General features: G+C 34.7%; 1 protein-coding gene across 1 annotated transcript in view; it reads left to right on the forward strand.

The window, feature by feature from the left end:
• Positions 1-23,576, forward strand: part of LOC145685611 (uncharacterized) — a 171,188-nt gene that overhangs the window by 37,143 nt on the left and 110,469 nt on the right. The window contains exon 4 of the mRNA XM_081758000.1: positions 7,065-7,109. Coding sequence (XP_081614126.1) covers positions 7,065-7,109 — 45 coding nt within the window. The remainder of the gene's footprint in view (positions 1-7,064; positions 7,110-23,576) is intronic.

The raw sequence follows: 23,576 nt of genomic DNA on the forward strand, positions 1-23,576 counted from the left end.
CCACCATGACCCACTGCGACCCACCGACTCAGTACTGACGCACTCTGCTCTCTACATTGCAGACTGTATTTTCTGAAGACTGGTAAATCATTTTTCTTCCTTTTCCATTTGTTTCTGTCTACTTACCTGAGGTGAGTATATCTAAATGAAAAAAAGAACTTCAGGCACTTTTGGATATTGATATTTTTAATTGTAATAATAGCAACAGGACTTATACTACTACTTAGCTTTCGAGGCCTGTGAGTTCTTAGAGGAGCTAACTACTGGAAAAAATACATTTTTGAATCACTGTAATATATAAATTAGGCCTATTATATAAAAATTGAATGTAATTATGCGTGTCTGATCATCACGGTCAAATTGCAAAGTCAAATGATATGAATTTTGTTGTATAATTAGGCCTTAATCCAAACTGGGATGTTATATTGCTCTCATTATAATACTACAGTATCCTAAGGAGGTAGTGACTTCTATTAAACTTACGGAGCTGAAATTCAGTGTATAAACTCTTTATTGAAAATAAACAGAATGTGTCCATCATTTTTTAGAATTCTCGTTTATGGAGGGGGGATTTGTATATATGGAAAATTGGTATTGAGATGGTTTGTAAATATGATCGAAAACAATCGATATTAGTTAAGAAAGAATTCAGAAACAAAAAATACAGTGCTTCGCTTCATATATCCATTGCTTTCTACTATAATAATTGCTGAAGGTTATGTTTATTATATGGAGCGCTTACAACACAGGGCAATCAACCCATAAAGTCGAGAAAAATAGACAAAATTTGTACTGTAAGCTTAACTACACGGAAATTTTAAGTTTGGATTGTACGCATAATTATATGGAAAATTTTACACGTTTTTTTTTCTTTTACGTTGTCTACTTACCTTGATTTGGGACTTTTACATTTCATCCTTTTTACCACTGAGAAGTATCGATAATGCAACAAGTAAATAATTATACCTTGATATTTTAATTGAAGTTCATCGTAATTTGGTACATGACAAACAGCAGTGTGGTAATTGAAGGGGAAGGAGGGAAATTCCCATTCACCTCGGAACACTTCCCTGGAAACTCGTTCCGTTTTGCTTTCTAGGGGAGGAGGACTTGGTACTGACATCAAACCTTCATGTGTAATTACAAAAATTAAATTTATAAACAAATAAGAAACAATCAGTATCAAGGTTTAATTGATAATTTATGCACAAGATTCCCTATCGAAGGTGTGATAGATGAAGTTTCTGTTCTCCATGAGTCGATATTGCCAACTGAGTTGGTCGATATGGAAAAGATGTTGTATGGTGATAGAGAGGTGATACTTCTTGCTGCGTATTTTAAAACTGACCGAGAAAAATCGTTATCAGACTTAAGTTTAACAAGCAGATTGTTGATGAGGAGTTACAGAAATTTCTACGTCGGGTAGGAGTGTTATCAATTTCCACGACAGATTGCGAACGGGGATTTCCCCTTATGAATTTATAGATGACTGATATTAGAAATAGACTAAGTGCTCAAACATGGTCTAACTTGTTCATCAATGTTAATGAGTAGGTATAGAGCTTTATCTATACCAATGTTAACTTTATGAGGATTCCATTCTATTGTATTTTTGTTATATGATGACAGGTAGGGGATGGGCGGATGAGAGCATGTAAACAAAAGAGGACAGTAGAAAATGGTGATGGTAGGGGTGAGAACGGCTATAGAATGTAACTAAAAGAAATAATAGTACAGGGTAAAAGAGAAATCGTATATACACAATGCTTTGCAGCTGTATGGTTTGAAGAATAATCGTATACAAAAGAAAAGAGGTGAGTGTGGGAAAAAGGTTGTTGTTGACTTGCGATACTTGAATAGTAAACAAAAAAAGAATAGTACCAGATGTTGATGGTGTGGCGGTAAGAGAAATTGTGTATACAGTGCTTTGTAAGTGGGATATTTATGAAAAAATATCAGCTATGGACTCCACATACATAGAGGTTATTATTATAATAATAGAAAAAAGCCTTGTTAGAACACACATCCCGGCGGCCGGTGGCAAAAACGCGGGGTACGTGGGGCGCGCGAACGCAAAACACCCGCGTGTGCGGAGGCGAGCTCGTGACGTTTGAAATTTTTATTTAAATATTGATTTTTAAAATTTACATGTTTTGCTACCGATGGAGAACCGTCAGTTTGTCGAAGACGTTGTTGAGAAGCGTAAGTCAGACGTTGGAATGATACTTCTTGTGCAAAGAAAGTAAAGATAGAATAGTATTCAGATTCTTCGGTTTCACTATTGAACGAAATGGAATTAGAAAGATATGAAAATGATAATGTAGAAGTTTACCCATGTTTATCATCTGATAGTGAAGAGACACATGATTTACCCGATGACGAAGTGTGCGAGTTTCCGGAGGATAACTTGGATTCTGAGGTGGAATCAGACGAAGCCCTGGTATCAAATGTGGGTACGTTACTTTCAACCGTTTCAGCGGAATTAGGCTGGAAGTGTGAATGTTGTGTTAACTACGTGGATTTGAACTGTATTAGAAACTGCATTGTCAAATGGAATCCAAATGATTATTTGATATGTTATGCATGCTATTGGGATGATATATTTCAATAGGCTCATGAATGTTTTACTGTGATGAGGATATTCTAGGCTTACGTGTTTGGTCTGTGCTGGTGAGTCCTCGTGTACAGGACGAATTGTTTGACATTTATGGACAAACACATACTATTGGACCATTAACAAGAGACTATTTTAATATTACACATGGGGAACTAACAATTGATGTGAATGCAAGAGAAGATCTTTTGCGTATTTTACTTGAAAAAGACAGTTCGAATTCGTACAGTGAAGTGTGTTAAGAAAATGTACTGTGCCAAATATTTTCCGATAGTAATTCCTGTGTATTATGTAGTGAAGAACATATTAGTGAAGTTTGTGTTCTCAAAACTATAAGTGTATACTTACGTTTAAACCATATTTCTTGTGAACATTGCATGTTGAATAATGAACATCATTGCTTATTTCTTCATGATATTGAAACTTTTGCTGTAGAACATTTATCGAACGTAATAACTCTTATTGATTTGCTTGAAGTGTTTGAAGAACAACATAGTGAAATATCAAGTATAAACTTTATACGAAAAGCACGTGAATCTTTAAACAACACGGAATTTGTTGGACATATTATTCAGTTTTTCTTGGAACGTAAACGGGAAATTTCACCATGTGTTAATGAATACATTATTGACATACAAGGTTTTAAGATTTCAAATCATGAATTTATTATTCGTGAATTTTGTTTAACTGTATGTGATGATACAGTAAATTTGTATTGTTTAATAAAATCACCAATAGAATACAATTTACTTCCGTTAGGTTGTCAAAAACAAATTGAATGATTAATAATATTAAACTTACACGGACTAACTTGGAATGATAAACGCGGTTATACTGTATCACACATACGTAACCTTATATATCAACTTTGTAAACAAGATGCAAACTTTTATTGCAAAGGTGCAAAAAAACACTTTGAATTAAAATAGTTTTGCACTAGCTAATGTTATTGATTTGGAAAGTAAACATTGTCCACCATTAAGCACATTGAATGCGAATGTATTTAATGATTATTGTACTTTTCATGAACAAAATATTAAATTTGAGAAAAAATCAGGATGTGCATATCGTAATGCACAACAATTATGTTTTTGGTGGAAGTTTCAACGTACTATAACATTAACTAATGCATTTGCAAAGTTGTAAAAGGATATGATATGATATTTTTTGTTCTTGTAAATATAATCACAAGATTTAAAATTGTAAATAAAAAATTATTAACCTAGTCTACTTGTTGTTTCTTTTTAATATATTCGTTACATAATTAAATATAATTTTATCATTTTGTTTTAAGATTATTTTCTCTGAATGAATTTAAACATTTTTCAAAACTTTTCTTGCGTACAATATGATGAAGAAAGTATGAAACAAAATGTCCACACAAGATTGAATTATCATTCTGGTATGCGGAACTATTTGTTAAATATATTTTGCAGTTTTTATTTTAAAAAGTTTTTATTTGTTTTGGAATTTGTAATGCCAGGCTATCAAAATAATAACCTCTTTGATTTTCATCAAGGAATACAAACACCCAATGTGTACCGCCCGAATTTCAACTGTCCAGGTTTATATTAAGTCCAGTTGGTGGTTGCACACTTTTAGGTATTCTATCAACGAGATAAATACCATGCACATAGGCACCAGTAAGTTTACCACGAAGTAACACTTTTATTATATCGTCGGTGTACATTATCATGCTTTTTAAACACTTCACATCACTTCATACAGGCGCGTATATGTTGGAAGACCTAGTGGGGTATGAAATATTTTCATGAATTGAAATAACGTGTTCAAAATATTATTCATAGATTTTTTAATAACTTTTCCAATAATGATGATTGCTGCTAACGCCAGGAAAATACTTTTGACACACTTCATAGTATGATACCCTGCAACTCTTTGAACAATAATAATAATAATCAAGCAATATATTACAATATAAAATGTCTAGTGCACTTTGTACCAGTAGGGCACATGAGATCTATACGCATAGAAGTGACCGGTTATACTTCATTTATTAAAATGTTTTTAAAAAGTATTATCTTTATATATATTTCTATCTTTATCAATTTGAATTTGAGAATCAAACTGTGCATATACAACAATGTTATAGGTTCAGTTAAATTTTCAGAAAAGGAAACTTTAACATTTACAGGTGCATCACGCACAAAGCCCCACGTACACTCATCTAAAGTTGCTGTAGGTGATAGGATAAATGAATAAAGAGTATAGCCGTGTGGATATCCTTCAGGAGTAGTAGTGTGTGCATTTTTATAATATAATCCAGTACCGGAAAACGGAAAATGATAACTTAGAAGGTACAAATCGTTTTTAAAATCGGGGTGGGGGGAATGGGAGGAAAAGATTTTGATCCGGACTGTGCTTGCAGTTTGTTAACGTTAAAGTGTTGAAAATGAAATGGACTTAGTTCACATTTTCCATTAAATGCCGAATTAGATACAAATCAGATTACGACACCTTTAGGTACGTTACCCAGGAAAATATTATCAAGATTGTACGAATTAACGTTTGCAGAAATAGTATATGATCTTGTTTGAACTTCTGTAAAGGGATATTTTGTTGTTTCACGAATCATGTTACTATTAATTTCCATTGCTAAATGAGGTGCGACATCGATACGTCGTATATGTAGAGTAACATCTTCAAGTGTTACTTTATAAGAGGTATTTGCAGGAGAGATTAAACAAAAAGCATCTTTACTACGATGTAATTTTATACGAAGACCTTCTTTATTTACAATTGCTCGTGGCAATCCAGCAATATCTGTATACAAGCGACCATACATTTCAAACGATTTCCTATTTTTAATATAATTAGCACGTTGTTGAAAACCTACATTGTTAGCACTTATTGTATCAACTTGTTTAGCAGTATTTTTATAACACATACCTAATTTTAAATGTGTATCAGAAGAATCACTGGAATAATTGAATAGTGTTTCAAGGTATGTACGATAAGGATAAAATCCTGACGAAAAAGTAATTAATTTATCATTTAATGAAATGCCAATTTGACTAAATAAAGAATGTAGGAAATAATTTGTTGCTGCTACAACATCATTGTCAGTTGCCACCATCTTGTTTCATTGATTCTCAGCATTCCATTCGCGAGGCAGGCGTGACTGACCCATTTGACAATAGTTTTAAGACGCCAACAGAAAATAACAAAGAACCACAAATTTTGTCAAAGTTTTGTATTTTTTATACTTTTCCGGTTATTTATTAAATGAATCTTGTATGTGCAAAAGTCGTTAACGAAGGTGGCAAGTTTATGATTTTAAAATCTTACATATCCAAGACATCAGAACTAGCAAGGAAAGTAGATGATGTGATACTCGGGGATTTGCATGTGTTATATGTATTGCTGGAACGGTCTCAACTAGTATAACTCACATGTGAAATATCTCGCTTGAATGAGGCCTGTAGGAGACGTGGTGACCATTGGAAGATCCGAAGAAGGCACGTTCCAAAACACCAGAAAACGTGGACAAAATATTAAGCTATGATGTAATTGTTTTGAGACGTGGTATATATAGGTTTAGAAAGTAGCTGAATACGAATTGTCCGAAATTTTGAATTTTAAACTTTTGGTATCCGATCCATACATAGTGACGTCGAATATCTCTATATACTTAATTTCAGATTCATAGCTTGTTTTCTTTGTATCCGCCATGTTGGAGTTGAGTTGATTTTGGGTTTAGCGTTCCGTTCAGCAGCGAGGCTATATGAGACATGGATCTGCTGATTAACGTGGAATCCGAACTACATGAGCTCCCGCCGGGAATCGAACCAAGGTCTCCCACGCCAAAGGCGCGTACGCTAACTTCTTAGCCACGGAGGAGCTCTATCCGCCATGTTGGATCCGTCATTTTGATTTGTAAACATTTGATGTCAGATTCGTATTCAGCTATATTTTAAGCCTCTCGTACCACATCTCAGAACAATTACATCGTAGCTTCTTATTTTGTCCACATTCTCTGGTGTTTCGGAGCGTGCCTTGTTTGGATCTTCAAATGGTTGCCACACCCCTTATAGGCCCCATTCAAGCAAGATATATATTGTGAGATGTATTCGGTGTGTCCTTTCCAAAGATATATAAGACATGCAGATTCATGCGTACCACTTCACCCACTTCCCTTGTAAGTCTATCATTCTGTTTTTTGTAAAGTTGTTAAATATATACAGTGGCGGATCCAAGGGGGTATAGGGGCTATAGCCCCCCTTGACGCTCAGGTATAGACTGGATAAAATGGGATTCAATCATGCTTTAAACTGGATAAAGCGGAAAATTATGGATTAGCCCCTGTCTTGATCATATCATGGATCCGCCACTGTATATATATAACTTGAAGTCCTTTTTAAATTTTTATAAACCATTTTGGAAGATGAACCATTCTAATAAAAATTACTTGATTTTTTTCTGTTTTCAGAGCATAATTTGTCTGAAACTAACAATGAGAATAATATTATCAAGGGTATGTATATATATTATTATTAAATTTTTTTTAATAAAATGCCAGATCTGACTTAAACTTTCTCAGAAGGCTGGCCATAATATTGTTAGAAAGGAAAAAAGAGAAAACCAGCAATACGGTAAAAGATAACTTAAAATATATGAAGGATGTGAAGCATGAATGATCAGACAACAGTTTGGGCCAACCAGATTGCAAAATGTCTCCCATTAGCATGCACATAGTCCCGGAGCCTGGAAACCGCACGTCTATTGTACCATGGAGCATCGACCTTCACACAGAAAATTTCGCTGTTGTAGCCAGTATAGTGCGTTTCAAACTGTTAATAGAGGGTGACTCTTCTTGCAGGCAATACCTTCAAACACTGCACACAGTATGTAAACCTAAGGTTAAAGTCAGGACTTCTAGAAGGCTAGTAATTATTAGGTATGGTCTGGCAATTGTGCTCCAGTCACTCCTAGGTTGATTTCGCCTTGTGAGTAGGAGCAGAATTCCATTGGTGCATTCTGAACAAGATGGGGGTCAAATTCTTCACTACAGACTCCAGCACGGTGTTTTGCAACATCCGGGAACAAGATTTCATGCCTTTCTCACAATAATGAAGACGTGTGATACCAGTAGCTCACTCTTCACCACACAATGACGCGGAATGATGGCCACTTTATATTTTCTGACCCTTCTCTGGATTCACATTATCCACACACCTTATCATTTTAGTGATTGAAACTCTCTTCATCCTTGATAAGGAACAATTCCTCAGTGATAAAGAGTTTATTTGTGCTCATTGTTCCTGAATCGCTGAAGCAGGTATTCACATTTACGCTTCCTTTGTGCCTTCAGACATGATATAAGAAAATGTCCCGTTGATCGTCGATAAACTTGTAGACCAACATTGTCCCTGTGTAGTCTGGACATCGCTTGGATCACGGGTCATTACTGTCTGTTTCTGTACAGGAATTCTCCTCACAATCACCTTATTCCATTCTGCCTGTATGGGTTGTGTGTCTCCCTTTCTACAACAGAAGTTACACTGAGTCATCGCACGTATCAGCTCCAAGTTTGTTAATTCTCCTCATAACGAACAAGGTTACAACCTCTAGGGTCATGTAACAGAGTCATGGTCATACTTTGTTAGCTATATTAATAATAATAATAATAATAATAATAATAATAATAATAATAATAATAATAATAATAATAATAATAATAACAATAACAACAACTTCATCAATAAACATGAAAGTCGTAATAATATAAAGTTGCGACTTACATTTTCTCCGAAATCGGTACTGCTTTAGTAAAATCAAGACAGGTGGTAATCAGAGATGGAGTGGATCAGTGGGTCAAGTTTTTTAAATGGGTCAGTGGGTCGTAGGTCAACAGCATGTGACCCACTGTGACCCATGTGTAGATGTGAGTGTGTAAGAGTGGTAGAGCATGAGATCAAAATGTAAATAAATAATATATGCAAATGAACTGATTTGAATATTATGTAAATTAATGTATTACTTATGCAAAGTCGGTAGAGCAAGACTAAATTGGATAGAGCAAAATGTAAAAACAAATTATAAATAGATTAAACGAACAAAATTAATTTACTAGAAAGTTAAATTTGGCTGAGACTCTAAATTACAGGGTCTTCCTGTGGTTTTACTTGAGGTCTTTGAAATCAATACTATCGCTCACACACACAACATAAATGTTATTGTTTACCATGTCTTGCTGGTTCAAGACAACTCCAAGACAGCTGAAAGAGAAATATGTTACTAAAATTGCTTACATACCTGACAAGATCTCCTGGAGTAGAAAGAACGCACACGAGTTTCATTTGGATCGACAGCTTTAATTGGCTCACAAGCGCACGTTAAATATTATACACACATTTTTTCGTACACGAAAGAGGGAGAAAAAAATATTAATTTAGGTTGAAATTTTGAAATATTAGTACGAAATTATTTTTATATAGGCCTTTAAATTTTGAAATGTTCGTGCACGTGCTGATGATATCACCATTGGTTGTTCTTCCTGGCTCCTTGGTGTTCCTGTGTTGACTCCATCTCCTGTGTTATCTCGTTGGTCTTGTCTCTTCCCATTAACAAGATATGTGTCACTCGTTAGTCTCGTCTCTTCCCGTTAAAGGAGACGTATCTTCTTGATCTGGCAGATTGCCACAACGACGTCCTTCACTGAAATATAGCTTTCTTACTGCTATAACTAGTCCTTCTTGCAGTATGAAGCTAGTATTTTGGGAATATTTGCATTTTCCATATTCTTTACCACGGTGCACATCTTCTATTTTGATATGGTAGTCGAGACGCGTGTTTCCATAACTACCGCGAGCCAGCCTGGTAATTTGGTTTAAAAGCGTCTAACTGATTTAATCACCTTTATAATAAAAGGAAGATGACACTGAATCGTGTGTTATTCAGCTAAACTGTCGTGAATCTTGACAGTAGTTTCTTTTCGATAAATTTAAACTTTAGCACACATGATACAAGTGTTACAATACTGATGAAGTTGTATAAAGTTTTCTGAAAAGTCTTGATCAAACAACGAGATCAATCAACTGAAACTATTAGTTGCCTGTAGCACTATCTCGTATACAGCACATGATGGCTGTAGTCAGTATCTCGAGAACGGAGCACGAAGAATATCAGAACGTCCAAACAATTTGTGTCTAAAACGATAGATGGCGCCACCGTCACCAATGTTAACATATACAACTAATAAAATTAAAACAATCAAATATAAAATAAACAGTTCAAAAATTAAGCAAAAACGGATATAATCTGGTTAATGGACGTTACAAAATCTAGGGAATGGTACGTGTCGATTTCACATATTGTTATTAGTTTCATTGTTAGAGGCCACCATTGTTAAGTAAACAATCAACGTTATCTGCCGTACTTTCTACCAGAAACTGACCAAACTTTGCACACCCATTTAAGATTGAAATATCTAGGGAATGGTATGTGTGGATTCCACATATTGTTGTTAGTTTCATTGTTAGAGGCCACCATTGTTAAATAAACAATCAACTTTATCTGCCACACTTTCTACCACAAACTGACCAAACTTGGCACACCCATCGGATTAGCACAGAGATATCTACTGAATGGTACCAGTCGATTTCACATATTGTTGTTAGTTTCATTGTTCGAGGCCACCATTGTTAAATAAACAATCGTTGGATTTCTCCATTGTTAGATAAACAATCAACTTTATCTGCCATACTTTCTATCACAAACTAACCAAGCTTGGCACACTCATTTACGATTGAGATATCAATGGAATGGTACGTGTCGGATTTCACCTATTGTTGTTACTTTCATTGTTAGAGGTCGCCATTGTTAAAATGAACAATCAACTTTATCTGCCATACTTCCTACCAGAAATTGGCCAAACCTTGCACACACATTTAAGATTAAAATATCTAGGGAAAGATATGTGTCGTTTTTCTCATATGTTGTTAGTTTCATTGTTGAAGATCACCATTGTTAAATAAACATTCGTTGGATTTCTCTATTGTTAAATAAACGATTAACTTTATCTGTCATACTTTCTACCACAAACTAAGCAAACTTTTCACACTCATGAACGATTGAGATATCTATGGAATGGTATGTGTCGATTTCACATATTGTTGTTATTTCATTGTTGAAGGCCATCATTGTTAAATAAACAATCGTTGGATTTCTAAATTGTTACATAAACAATCAACTTTATCTTATACTCTTTCTACCACAAACTAAGCAAACTTTCCACACTCATTTACGATTGAGATATCTATGGAATGGTATGTGTCGATTTCACATATTGTTGTTCTTTCATTGTTGAAGGCCACCATTGTTAAATAAACAATCTTTGGATTTCTAAATTGTTACAAAAACAATCAACTTTATCTTACACTCTTTCTACCACAAACTAATCAAATTTGGCGCACTCATTTACGATTGAGATATCTATGGAACGGTACGTGTCGATTTCACTTATTTTTGTTAGTTTCATTGTTAGAGGCATCATTGTTAAATAAAAAAATCAACTTTATGTGCCACACTTTTAACATAAACTGACCAAACTTTACACACCCATTTAAGATTGAAATATCTAGGGAATGGTATGTGTCGATTTCACATATTGTTGTTAGTTTCATTGTTGAAGGCCACCATTGTTAAAGAAACAATCAGGTTTTTCTGCCACACTTTCTACAACAACCTAACCAAAATTTGCGGACTCATTTAAGATTAGATATCTATGGAACGATATGGGTCGATTTCACATATTGTTGATAGTTTCATTGTTAGAGGCCACCATTGTTTAAATAAACAATCAACTTTAACGGCCATACGTTCTACCACAAACTGACCAAACTTTGCACACCCATTTAAAGTTGGAAATATTTAGGGAATGCTATGTGTCGATTTCACATATTGTTGTTAGTTTCATTATTGAAGGCCACATTGTTATATAAACAATGGTTGGATGTCTCCATTATTAAATATACAGTCAACTTTATCTGTCATATTTTCTACCACAAACTAACCAAACTTGGCACACTCATTTACGATTGAGATATCTATGGAATGGAACGTGTTGATTTCACTTATTGTTGTTACTTTCATTGTTAGAGGCCACCATTGTTAAATACACAATCGTTGGATTTCTCCATTATTAAATATACAGTCAACTTTATCTGTCATATTTTCTGCCACAAATTAACCAAACTTGGCACACTCATTTACGATTGAGATATCAATGGAATGGTTCGTGCTGATTTCACACATTGTTGTTAGTTTCATTGTTAGAGGCCACCATTGTTAAATACACAATCGTTGGATTTCTCCATTATTAAATATACAATCAATTTTATCTGCCATACTTTCTACCACAAACTGGCCAAACTTGGCACACCCATTTAAGATTGTTCAATTCCCGGCGGGAGCTCATGTGGTTCGGATTCCATGTTAATCAGTAAGTCCACGTCTCATATAGCCTCGCTGCTGAACGGGACGCTAAACTAAAAAATAATAATAACCCATTTAAGATTGAAATATCTAGGGAATGGTACGTGTGGATTCCACATATTGTTGTTAGTTTCATTGTTGAAGACCACCATTGTTAAATACACAATCGTTGGATTTCTCCATTATTAAATATACAGTCAACTTTATCTGTCATATTTTCTGCCACAAATTAACCAAACTTGGCACACTCATTTACGATTGAGATATCAATGGAATGGTTCGTGCTGATTTCACACATTGTTGTTAGTTTCATTGTTAGAGGCCACCATTGTTAAGTAAACAATCAACTTTATCTGCCGTACTTTCTACCAGAAAGTGAAGAAACTTTGCACACCCATTTAAGATTGAGATATCTAGGGAATGGTACGTGTGGATTCCACATAGTGTTGTTAGTTTCATTGTTGAAGGCCACCATTGTTAAATATACAATCAACTTTATCTGCCACACTTTCTACCACCAACTGATCAAACTTGGCATACCCATCGGATTACAACTGAGATATCTAGGGAATGGTACCTGCCGATTTCACAAATTGTTGTTAGTTTCATTGTTATAGGCTACCATTGTTAAATAAACAATCAACTTTGCCATACGTTCTACCAGAAACTGACCAAATTTTGCACACAAATTTAAGTTTTAAATATCTAGGGAATGCTACGTGTCGATTTCATGTATTGCTGTTAGTTTCGTTGCTGAAGACCACCATTGTTGAATACACAATCAATGGATTTCTAAATTGTTAAATAAACAAACAACTTTACCTGCCATACTTTCTACCACAAACTAACCAAACTTGGCACACTCATTTGCGATTAAGATGTCTATGGAATGGTACGTGTCGATTTCACATATTGTTGTTAGTTTTCTTGTTAGAGGAAACCATTATTAAATAAACAATCATTATTAAATAAACGATAATAATCATCTTTATCAGCCATACTTTTTAGCAGAAACTGGCCAAATTTTGCATACCCATTTAAGATTGAAATATCTATGAAATGGTATGTGTCGATTTCACATATTGTTTTTGTTTCATTGTTGAAGATCATCATTGTTAAATAAACAATCATTGGATTTCTTCTTTGTTAAATAAACAATCAACTTTATCTTACATACTTTCTACCACAAACTAACCAAACTTTGCACACCCATTTAAGATTGAAATATCTAGGAAATAGTACGTGTTGATTCCACATATTGTTGTTAGTTTCATTGTTGAAGGCCACCATCGTTAAACAAAGAATCAACTTTGCTATATTTTGTACCAGAAACTGACCAAACTTGGCACACTCATCGGATTGCCACTGAGTTATCTATGAAATGGTACTTGTCGATTTCAGTTGTTGTTGTTAGTTTCATTGTTAGAGGCCACCATTGTTAAATAAACAATCAACTTTATCTGTCATACTTTCTACCAGAAACTAACGAAACTTTGCTTACCTATTTACGATTGAAATGTCTATTGAATGGTACATGTCGATTATCAAGGGCTAACAAGCCCTAGCCAAATTGTGTGTAATACGTCAGTATGTGTTGGGATCAAACGATAATTATTCGTGATCAAACGAGCTGGCCAAATTCCGATTGAATTTGTTTTCATGGTGGCTGTGGTGGAGGGGCTAACAAGTCATCGGTAAATGTTATTGTTCGGAAAATGGAATAGTGCAAAAAAAATAAACATATTTCATTCAGAACTTTGTTGTGCCTGCTTTGTAACCAGTGTGAATTAGTTGTGTGCCGCCAGATTTCATTCTTTCTTTTCTTTTTTCTTTCTTTCTTTCTTTTTTTCTTTTTTTTGTCTCAGGTGGAGCGGGATGGCCCCCTACAGCGTTCCTAGAATTACACTCTAAAAGCCCACAGTGTTCCTAGAGCTGCACTCTAAAAGCCCCTCCCATATAACTGACCTGTGTTTCACAGCAGACACCTCACATTTGAACTCTGTTGAGATTCTGTGTAAGTTTGTCGGTTGTACGCACAAATTGAGAGTATAAACATGTATTAGGGAATGAGAAGTTCTCGAAATAAATTTGCAAGCTGAATATTTTTTCGCGACATAAGTGAAGAGTAATTGTATATCCTTGAAGAGTACCCTGGAGAGTAAGAAAACTCTAAGCAAAATAATCACTGAATAAATAGCAATGTAATCACAGTAATGTACATATGGCATGTTGTATTTCTACCAGATTGTCAGAGTACTAATTCTCTCATTTTTTGATGTGAGCGGTCTCGCTATCGAATCTCCAGAAGAACATTAAAAAAAAGATGTATTTAGGTCTATTCCATTTTAAACAAACGAAATACGTTGCGTAAAAGAACTTTCCATGTTAAAATATTTGATGGTTAGAGTAGTTTGTGTGGGATTTGATTGTTATTGCATGTATCTATTGCATGCTGAATGGGTAGCTGGGAAGGCAGTCAAGATATTCATTCTGACGGTTGCAAGCCCGTGAAAATACAGAGCAACAGTTACTCCAAGGGAGTAGATAATAGATAAAAAAAACTACCGTGGGGGAGAGAGCCGAAAAGAGTTTATAGTATGAAATTTTGTCCGCAACTAGGGAAGTTCCGCCAGGAACGCAGGATCACCTGTATATGGCTCTCATTGTTGAGACACTAAAATTTTTCAATTAATCGTATACGGAAGATAAACATTAATAAACTATTTTTATTTATTTACTTATTCCTCGGGGGGTAGTCTATCTCAGAAGATTACGATTAGCATAATTCTATGTTTCAGGGGTGCGCTTCCAATCCACCTCCCAGAGGCGGTTTTTGGGTGGGCGAACCGGACCTTGTCCTTAGGTCCACACATTAATTAAAGTATATGTAACACACATGTACGTATGTGTGTGTGTGTGTACGTATGATATGTGTATATGTATGTATGCTAAATGTAAAATATTTTTGAACCAATGTTTCCAATCAAATTAATAGAGCCCCACGGCTCCAACTCGCCAAAAACAAATTCCGCCTGTGTCACCTTCTACACATCAGCGGCTATGCCCATAGTATATTCTATGATAACAATTGACTGAATGTGCTTTTCAAGCTTCTAGCTCATTTTCTTGGAAAGATAATGCGTAAGACTCTCTTAGTGTTGCAACGAGACAAGACAGGACTCTTTGAAGCGAGACACGATACAATACGAAAGTAGTTGAGACTGCATATATGTCCTAAATGTGTTGCCAACCCCTAAAATAAAATTATCTGTTTTTGCACTATTTTATTAAAATTTTACTAATTTTATCCTATTTTATGGTACAAATTATGGTGATCTTATACAATTTATGGTGATTTTATGATAATATTATACTGTTTTTGGTGATTTTTATCATATTTTTGCCATATTTATAGTGATTTTCAGTGTTGCCATACAACAAAAAATTATTGTAAAATATTTTTGATAATATACTTTGAGATCTAAGTTGGTAACCCTTGATGGAAACACACAAATGGTTGAGAATACAAAGTTAACTTCCTAAGCCTCTAAAGAAACTTGTTCCTTCCCTTTTTTGTCCTTCCCTCAAGCGATGAAGAACAGGTGAATGAACTTGAAGAAACTACCTGGAAAGGGAGGGAGGAAGGAGACCCAGGTGCATGAAAGAATGCTAGGAATTCCTTTGTTCACGGAGTAGATAATTTTCGTAATGTGCGTCCTTTGTTATGCAAATTAGGGTGAGTGTTGGCAATAGGCCTTTTGTTAAGAGGAATGTCGTTTATCCTTGAGGGTTCACGTACGCAGGTGGGAACAATGGATGCCGCAGATGTGTATATGTAATAAATTAGGGTCAATGACATGCCGGCTTCCTTTATCCTTTGTGACAGAGAAGTAGTTGGAATGACTACGTGACTGGATGCATGTACACAGAAGGAATTGTTTAGGGAGCGCAGCTGTATGTTAATTTTTTTATTCAGGACAAGAATGTCGTTGGAATGCCTACGTGACTGGATGCACGTACGCAAGGGTTGAATGTTTTGATAGACTAAATTTTTGATAATAGGATGGAAAGGTAAAATATTTAAATCATTGTAGGGAGGCCTCTTAACTGGTAGTTGAAAGAACAAAGTGTCCTTGTTGTGTTGTAGTATTGGTTATTGATATTTTTATTGATAGGTAGATAAAATATTTATATTATGTCTAGAGACCATATTGATTGAATAGAGGATGAAAATCTAATCAAGTATGTTAATTTGTATTAATTTATGTTTAAATTTGCATGAATTATAAGTTGTTTTTGGTTCTTAGGAGATAGGAGAATATAGCCTGGTAAGAGGTAGTTCTTTCTGTTCTAACTTGTTTGAGCTTTGAGGCAGGAGGTGGAGCTTGTTAACTTGTATAGAAAGACTCTAGCAAATGAAAAACCAGACTTGGAGAATGGATTTACAACTTTTTATTCCAACCCAAAACTTGTAGAAACCAATAATAAAAGGAAAGAGGAGGGACTAGGCAAGAACGAAGAACGAATGATAATTTGATTACCATTGCTTGAAGGAGGTTCTTTGCGGCTTAAAGATCCCTTTTCAATTGGCCTGTCCCCTGTCAACCAGCTTGTTTTATGATCCTGCCACTCGAGGGTAAGGAAGATCGTCCCTTCTTTACCTGAGTTTATGTTTATTGCAGGGTGCAATAAACCTGATACCTGCCTTTAGGTTTATGAGGGGTACAATAAAATCTTTACCTGACCAGAGTCTTCTTTCCTTCTTTGCAGCCAAACAAGATTTCTTTAAAATATTTTTGCATAAATTAGATTAATGAATTAATTATTCATGAATATTAATTAGTTGGTAATGAAAGAGTTAGAAAGAATGATTTTTTCGTATTTAGCGTTTATTTAGCGGTATATTATGATATGTATCGTATAGATTAGTATATATTGTACACACATACCCAGATATTGTGGGAGGAAACGGAGAGAACTCTAAGAAAAGTATCTTATGCATTTATATGGTCTTTTCACTGAATGATAGGGGATTTTATCGATCTTTTAATGATGTTTGGGTGTACGAAACACAGTTGAATCACAAATGACGTATGTATATAAGTACTTTTTGGTAATGGATGTATGTATATGTGTTTTGCCTGATATGGACAGGTGCATGCATATTGTTTTGTAACCATGTAAGTGTTTTACAGTCACCTTTAACGTAATGTAGGGTTGCATAACTTCTTCTTTGGTGACATGCTTGGTGAATGCAAACACCTGAAGTGTTTGTATTGTATTAATATTGGATTGCATTGCAGCCTTATATATTATGACTCTTTATGCATGTACCCTTATCTTCAACGTAATGTAGGGTTCTTTGGGGCATGCTAGCTGAAGGCAAACACCTGAAGTGTTTGTATTGTATTAATATTGATTTATATTGTAGACTTATATATAGTGACTCTTTATGCATGTGCATTATCTTCAACGTAATGTTTGGTTCCTATTGGTATAATGATGGACGAATAGCTTTTACCTTATCGATTGTACTGTAGACATATATTGTGACTTATTATACATGTAACCTTGCCTTGACACGATTGTTAGGACCACTTATGATGATTTTAATGATGCCTTGCATAATGTATCCTTTGTTTGTTTTGTATTGTTATATATTGTGGTGCTTGACGTATGTAACTGATTTAACCATGTCTTAAATGTATAGTTGAGATATATATTGTGACTTTTTACGTATGTAAGTGCTTGTTAGACATATCTCGGTTGTATTTTAACCACATATACCATTTTTAATTTGCAAATAATTTATTTGTGCGTCCTTGTAGAAGGCATTATGACGTCATCAGGGTTTGCAGTACATACTGATTTATTGTATGCTGTCACATAAATAACCTTATATGAACCATATGTATTCTTTTCCTTTATCTTATATAGAATACCATATTTATTTATAAGATACCAATATTTTGTATAAAGGTTTGAACGTCACATAAAGTATTATTAAACCATGTAAAAGTGATAGGTAAATACTTGATATGACACAGTATATGTATTCTTCCTTTATCTTATACAGAATACACATACTTCTTGATATGATACCTATTATTGGGTGTATAAAATAAAACATGGATTTGAAATTTGTGTTATTTGTATATTAGCATTAATTCTTGTTCTACACTGGTAGGCTATGTTATTGATTAGAGATATTATTTACATATATTTAGGTGATCGATATATTTATAAGTATTCAATATAATAAATAATTATATATTTCCTATAATTGTAGTTTTCTATTTACGTTTTTCAATATTGATATTTTTATTGTATATTTTCAATATTGAAGATTTCATTTATATATTTGAATATTTACATATTTACATATTTACAATATACTATTTACATATTTATAATATTTACAATATTTACATTATTTACAATATGCTATTTACATATTTATAATATTTACAATATTTACATATTTACATTATTTACAATAACAATATACTATTTACGTATACACATATATACACGTAGGGAAGTGCCAATTGACGAGTGCTGTGAAAATATTTATGAAATTTGTTTCTGTCTGAGATTATTATGATTATGTCACTATGTTAGGACACATTTAACATAACAGATATTCAAATATTTATCAAACACTTATACCAATAATATCAATTATACGACACACATATTACTTTGATACCCGTACGGTAATGTTCTAAACTCGGTCATACTGTGAGGATCAAGTCGACGTCTTTTATTTTCAACTTTTTGATGTGTTTTAGTTTCAGGCCTGGATACAATGACAAACCCCGGCTTTCGAACAATCCTCCCTGGATTGTTTAACTGTTTACTGTCAACTTTATCGTGAATTAGATTATAAAAATGATCAAAATTAATTTCTTCACGCGTACGATGATTTAAAGTTATACCCCTAATTTTAAATACATAATCTACATTGTCCGTCCCAACCTCTTTTAAACGGTACGCATAATTCTTTGGCCCTATTCCTATAAATGCATTAATTTCCCACCCATCTGGAACTTCGTTAGTTAGTTCACCCAGGTAGGAACCCAAGGAAAACGGAGGTTTTTCATTACGTGGCTGTACAAACATAATACTATCGGTGTCGCAGTACAGCACACGGTCAGGCCCTACTGTTGTTAATAATTCATAAAGTTTTAGACGCGCGCACGAGGTGATGAACGCGGCAAGAACAACATTTGAGAACTTCCATGGTTTGTTTTTGTTCTCAATGTTTTTATACGTTACAATGAGATGCCGCTCTCCAATAGGTAATACAGTTTGCACCTCGTATTGTGGTGCCCATAGATAAGTCAAAAATTTTTCCGGAGTATCGACAATTACAGATTGCGATAAATCCGTTCGCTGTCCCCATTTTCCATATAGTGAATTGAGGAATATTTTAGAAATATACCTCAATCCCGGGTTTTTCCTTATATTATTATAATTTAATTTAATGCCTTCATGGGTATAATAGTCTGCAATATATTTTTGCTGGTCTTCTTCGGTTTTGCAAGAAGCAGGAAATCCCGAAGACTTCTGTTTCATTTGAAGAAAGGAATTCACATAGTCTTCAAACAAACCATTTGAATTATCCTCCTCGCCGCCAACCAGGTTAAATTCCCAGATTTCAATTACTTGCAGAATTTTGTATCCCAGCTGTAAAGCTACATGGAGTTCAGGGGTACAGTACGTACCCGTTAAGGTTCGCTCGTAATCGCTATGCACGCAATTGTCAATACTTTTTTCTATACACGTACGGCACAACCCAAACAAAAGACGCCCATTACATGCATATGGTAACACCGGAAAATACAAATCATTAGGGGGTAAAACAGTGCATTTTACTAACCCATGAATACTTTCCACGTCTGGAAAGTCTGGCCCCTTGTATATTTTTGGCTTACCTACAGGCAATGGTTTACGTGCCATCACCCAAGGGTATAACGATGTTACATCATAATATGCCACGGTTTCCTCGCTGGTACACTCGTACAAAGCATTAAAGCATTCTGTACGACCACCATGGAAACTATCTTTTGGTATTAGATGATCAACAAGATCCTTACAGTGAGTTTGAATAAACTCCTGCATGGACTTATCAGTCTTCATCCAATGATCCCATTCGCATTCCCACATTTGAACAACATTAAGATTTAATTTTTCAGGAATGATATTTTCGTGGTGGTTCTTTCATATCGGTCTTGTAAGGATATACCTTGTTTAGAGGTGGAATCCAAAGACACGTGTCGAAGTGTAGGATAGCAGGTCAAGCACCCGTGGAAAAAACACCCATGAAATTCGAAAACTGTATTCGTTCGAGGTTCAAACCCATCGACCTTATACCTCCCAAATCGTTTTTCCAAGCCATTCCCGGAATGTTGGATTTTATTACCTCTGGTACGTTCTAAATACCGTAACCAGTACATTCCCTTAAGGCTTTGTTGGTCACGATGGTCGAACCCATAGGTTGGAATAATTGGAATAATTTCTTTAGGCAAATATAAGATACGATAGGTCAGTATGGCCAAAGTAGCAATAGTAGGCGCGACGATAAAACATTGAATGCCATTTGTTTTTTCCTCAATTAAGTTTGAAAATTTAATTACAGATTCTGCTAAAATTTTGACATCATTTCGACAATACTCCACCATCTCCTTTTGGAGATCATACTCCTCGCCGCTAACAGCACGTTCTTGGTGCCAGGCGATTAGTTGTTGTCTTTCTTCCGTGTTTCGCGAGTCAGGATCAAAATATTCAAGAGCGGGAACCGGACCTACATAATTTTGATTTTCTAAAGTGTTAAATAAATATGGGAAATCTCCCTTTTTCAAATTTCCAGATAGACCTAAAGTTGTAGGGAGTTTTGATAATTTTACTCCCATATACAAATACGTGTCACGGAAGTAAATCTTTTGTCCTAAACGCATTTCAACAATTTTTTGCCCTGACATTATTACTTCAGGTGTATGATGATGGCTCGTTATCAAAGTTTTAGCACAGAACTGCATATCATAATTACTCGCATTATGGGAAAGTACAATGATTTTTTTAACATTGGTCGAGTTATTAATACATGATTAACAAATCCATCAATGTCTTGGAAATCAAACGAACGGATACCATTTTTATCTCCGCATACAAAGCAAGGATCATCCAGCTTTGCGTCCTTACACTTGTAACAGGCATGAATACAATTTACGAAATTCATGTAATGTTCTTGTTCTCCCTGTTCATTTTTAGGAAGTAACATCGTTTCTACATCAAAGATGATATATAAAAAGGCCTCTACATGTTGCAAAGTAGCAGCCTGAACAAAACAAATGTGATCATCGTTCACAAACGTATAACACGTTTTACAATAACGTTCACCGCATTCGTGTTCAGACTTACGACCTCGCATGTCAACCATATCACCACATTGGACACAAATTCTTTTTGTTTCGCATAAAGTCTTTCCGCGAGCAATCACCGTTTTATGATTGGCAAAACATTCTTCTGAAGAAAACAGTCTGCGACAATCACTACATTCGCGTTTAATATCATTATTAGCATTAGAAACATCGTGATACTTCTCGCACATCCTACATTTGAAGTTACACTTATGATCTTCTGTATGATAATATCCTTCCAAACAATACTGACAATACCCATTTTTGTTCAATAGAGTTCTAATGTTTGTAATTAATTCATAGTGTCCTTCAGTATACAAAATGAAAATTTTCTTTGATGCATGTATTCCAGGATAAATTACAGTGTAGTCTCGAGTCGATCGGTTCTTTTCGTAAATAACAATTTGGTAATGAGGCATTAGCTTACTTTGGAACTTTTTCGCATCATCAATAGTACATCCATCACGGATTTCAATGTCAACTTTAGCATTGACACACAAATCCTTTGCCTGATTTAACAATCGTTTAGGATGATTTTTTAACTTGTAAACTTGGATATGACGATGATCAGCCCTAGCCATCCCAAGGACAATGCTCTTGGGAAGACAATACACATCCTTTTCCATTGGGATAGTACACTGTTCCAGGTGTGTTACAAGACTGCTATATTTTGCTGAACCCATAGATCGACCCCTACCTTTACGTGAATCAACAATATGAATTTTGAAAGTTACTTTATCCCCAAATAAATAATTTTCATTACTATTTAAAACATTTTCAATACTCTGAAACAAAACCTCGTGACTTAATTCTGACTTTTGACGCCATGATATGTATATTGGCTTTTTGATTGTGGAAGCAGAACTTTCTATTGTCATGCCAACGTACATGTGTTCGTCGACCTCGTTTAACGTGTGCTCCTTTACAAATTCAAATAATGAATGAATGTATTTTTCAGGGTCATAAATCCCATTAGTGCGCATACGTTCAATGGTAACTTCCTTTCCTGTTAGTCCAAAATAAGTATAATGTTTGGTTGTACTATTAACAATACGAAAATATTCATCCGTTCCAGCACCATACATTACAGGTTCTGGTGCAGAATTATTGCTACGCTCAGGAAGAATACCGAGAAACTCATTGGACTCATCTGCAATTAAACCAAATGTTTTCCCTGAAGACACAAGTTCCATAAACTTTTCACGAGCTAAATTCCTCGTATTATCTTGGCGAAAGAAGCCTACATGATATAAATCAATAATATCTTTTGCAGACTTACATTTCTCCAAAACAACATGAGGATTACAACCAAAATGCATGAACAATGCTTGCAATAGCTTGGAATAAGCTTCATTGCTTACCCTTGCACCCGTAGCATGGCATTGCGTCAACACTTCCCATGTAAATAAAACATCGTTTGGATTATCGTATCCACGCGCTTCTTGTGCTGCCAGCATGGTACAAATCACATTACGGCCATCCATTGTATTACTGTTTAAGTAAGATACCCACGTTTTAGTTTTCAATTACTATTTGTTAGAACACTATAATTACTTCTTATTAAAGATACACTTAAAAGTTTTGAAATGACAATGCCACCAACTCCTCTTGAAAATGATAATGTCCCACAACTTTTACAGTATAACGACGATTCAGCTGAAAGTTTATCGGCAATTGCACTAATACTTTCCGATAACTATACTGATAAAATTCCCGTAACTTTTGCAGTTTACCGTAGATATTCTTCTAAGATTATTCGTAAATCCTTAACTACTTTCCAGTAATTGTAATTTATAATCTAGTGTATAAATATTCTTCAAGTTAATTGATTCAAGTTACGTAAAACCAGGGAACGTCTTCAGCATACAACTTCTTCTTTTATACTAATTTGTGATGCCTCTGTTATATACATGCAGACTATTTGATATATTCCACTACGTTTTTTTCTCGAAAATGACAAACTCTTGTACCTTTTCAGTATAGAGATGATGCAGTTAAAAGTTTATTGACAAATCTTCCGATAACTGTAAATGTCAATGTCCAGTAATTTTTTATCTAGCTGTTGTGTGTTTACAATTGCAACT

This window comes from Thermobia domestica, chromosome 5 (assembly GCF_964235325.1).
Source record: "Thermobia domestica chromosome 5, izTheDome1.hap1.1, whole genome shotgun sequence".
Classification (NCBI taxonomy): Eukaryota; Metazoa; Arthropoda; class Insecta; order Zygentoma; family Lepismatidae; genus Thermobia; species Thermobia domestica.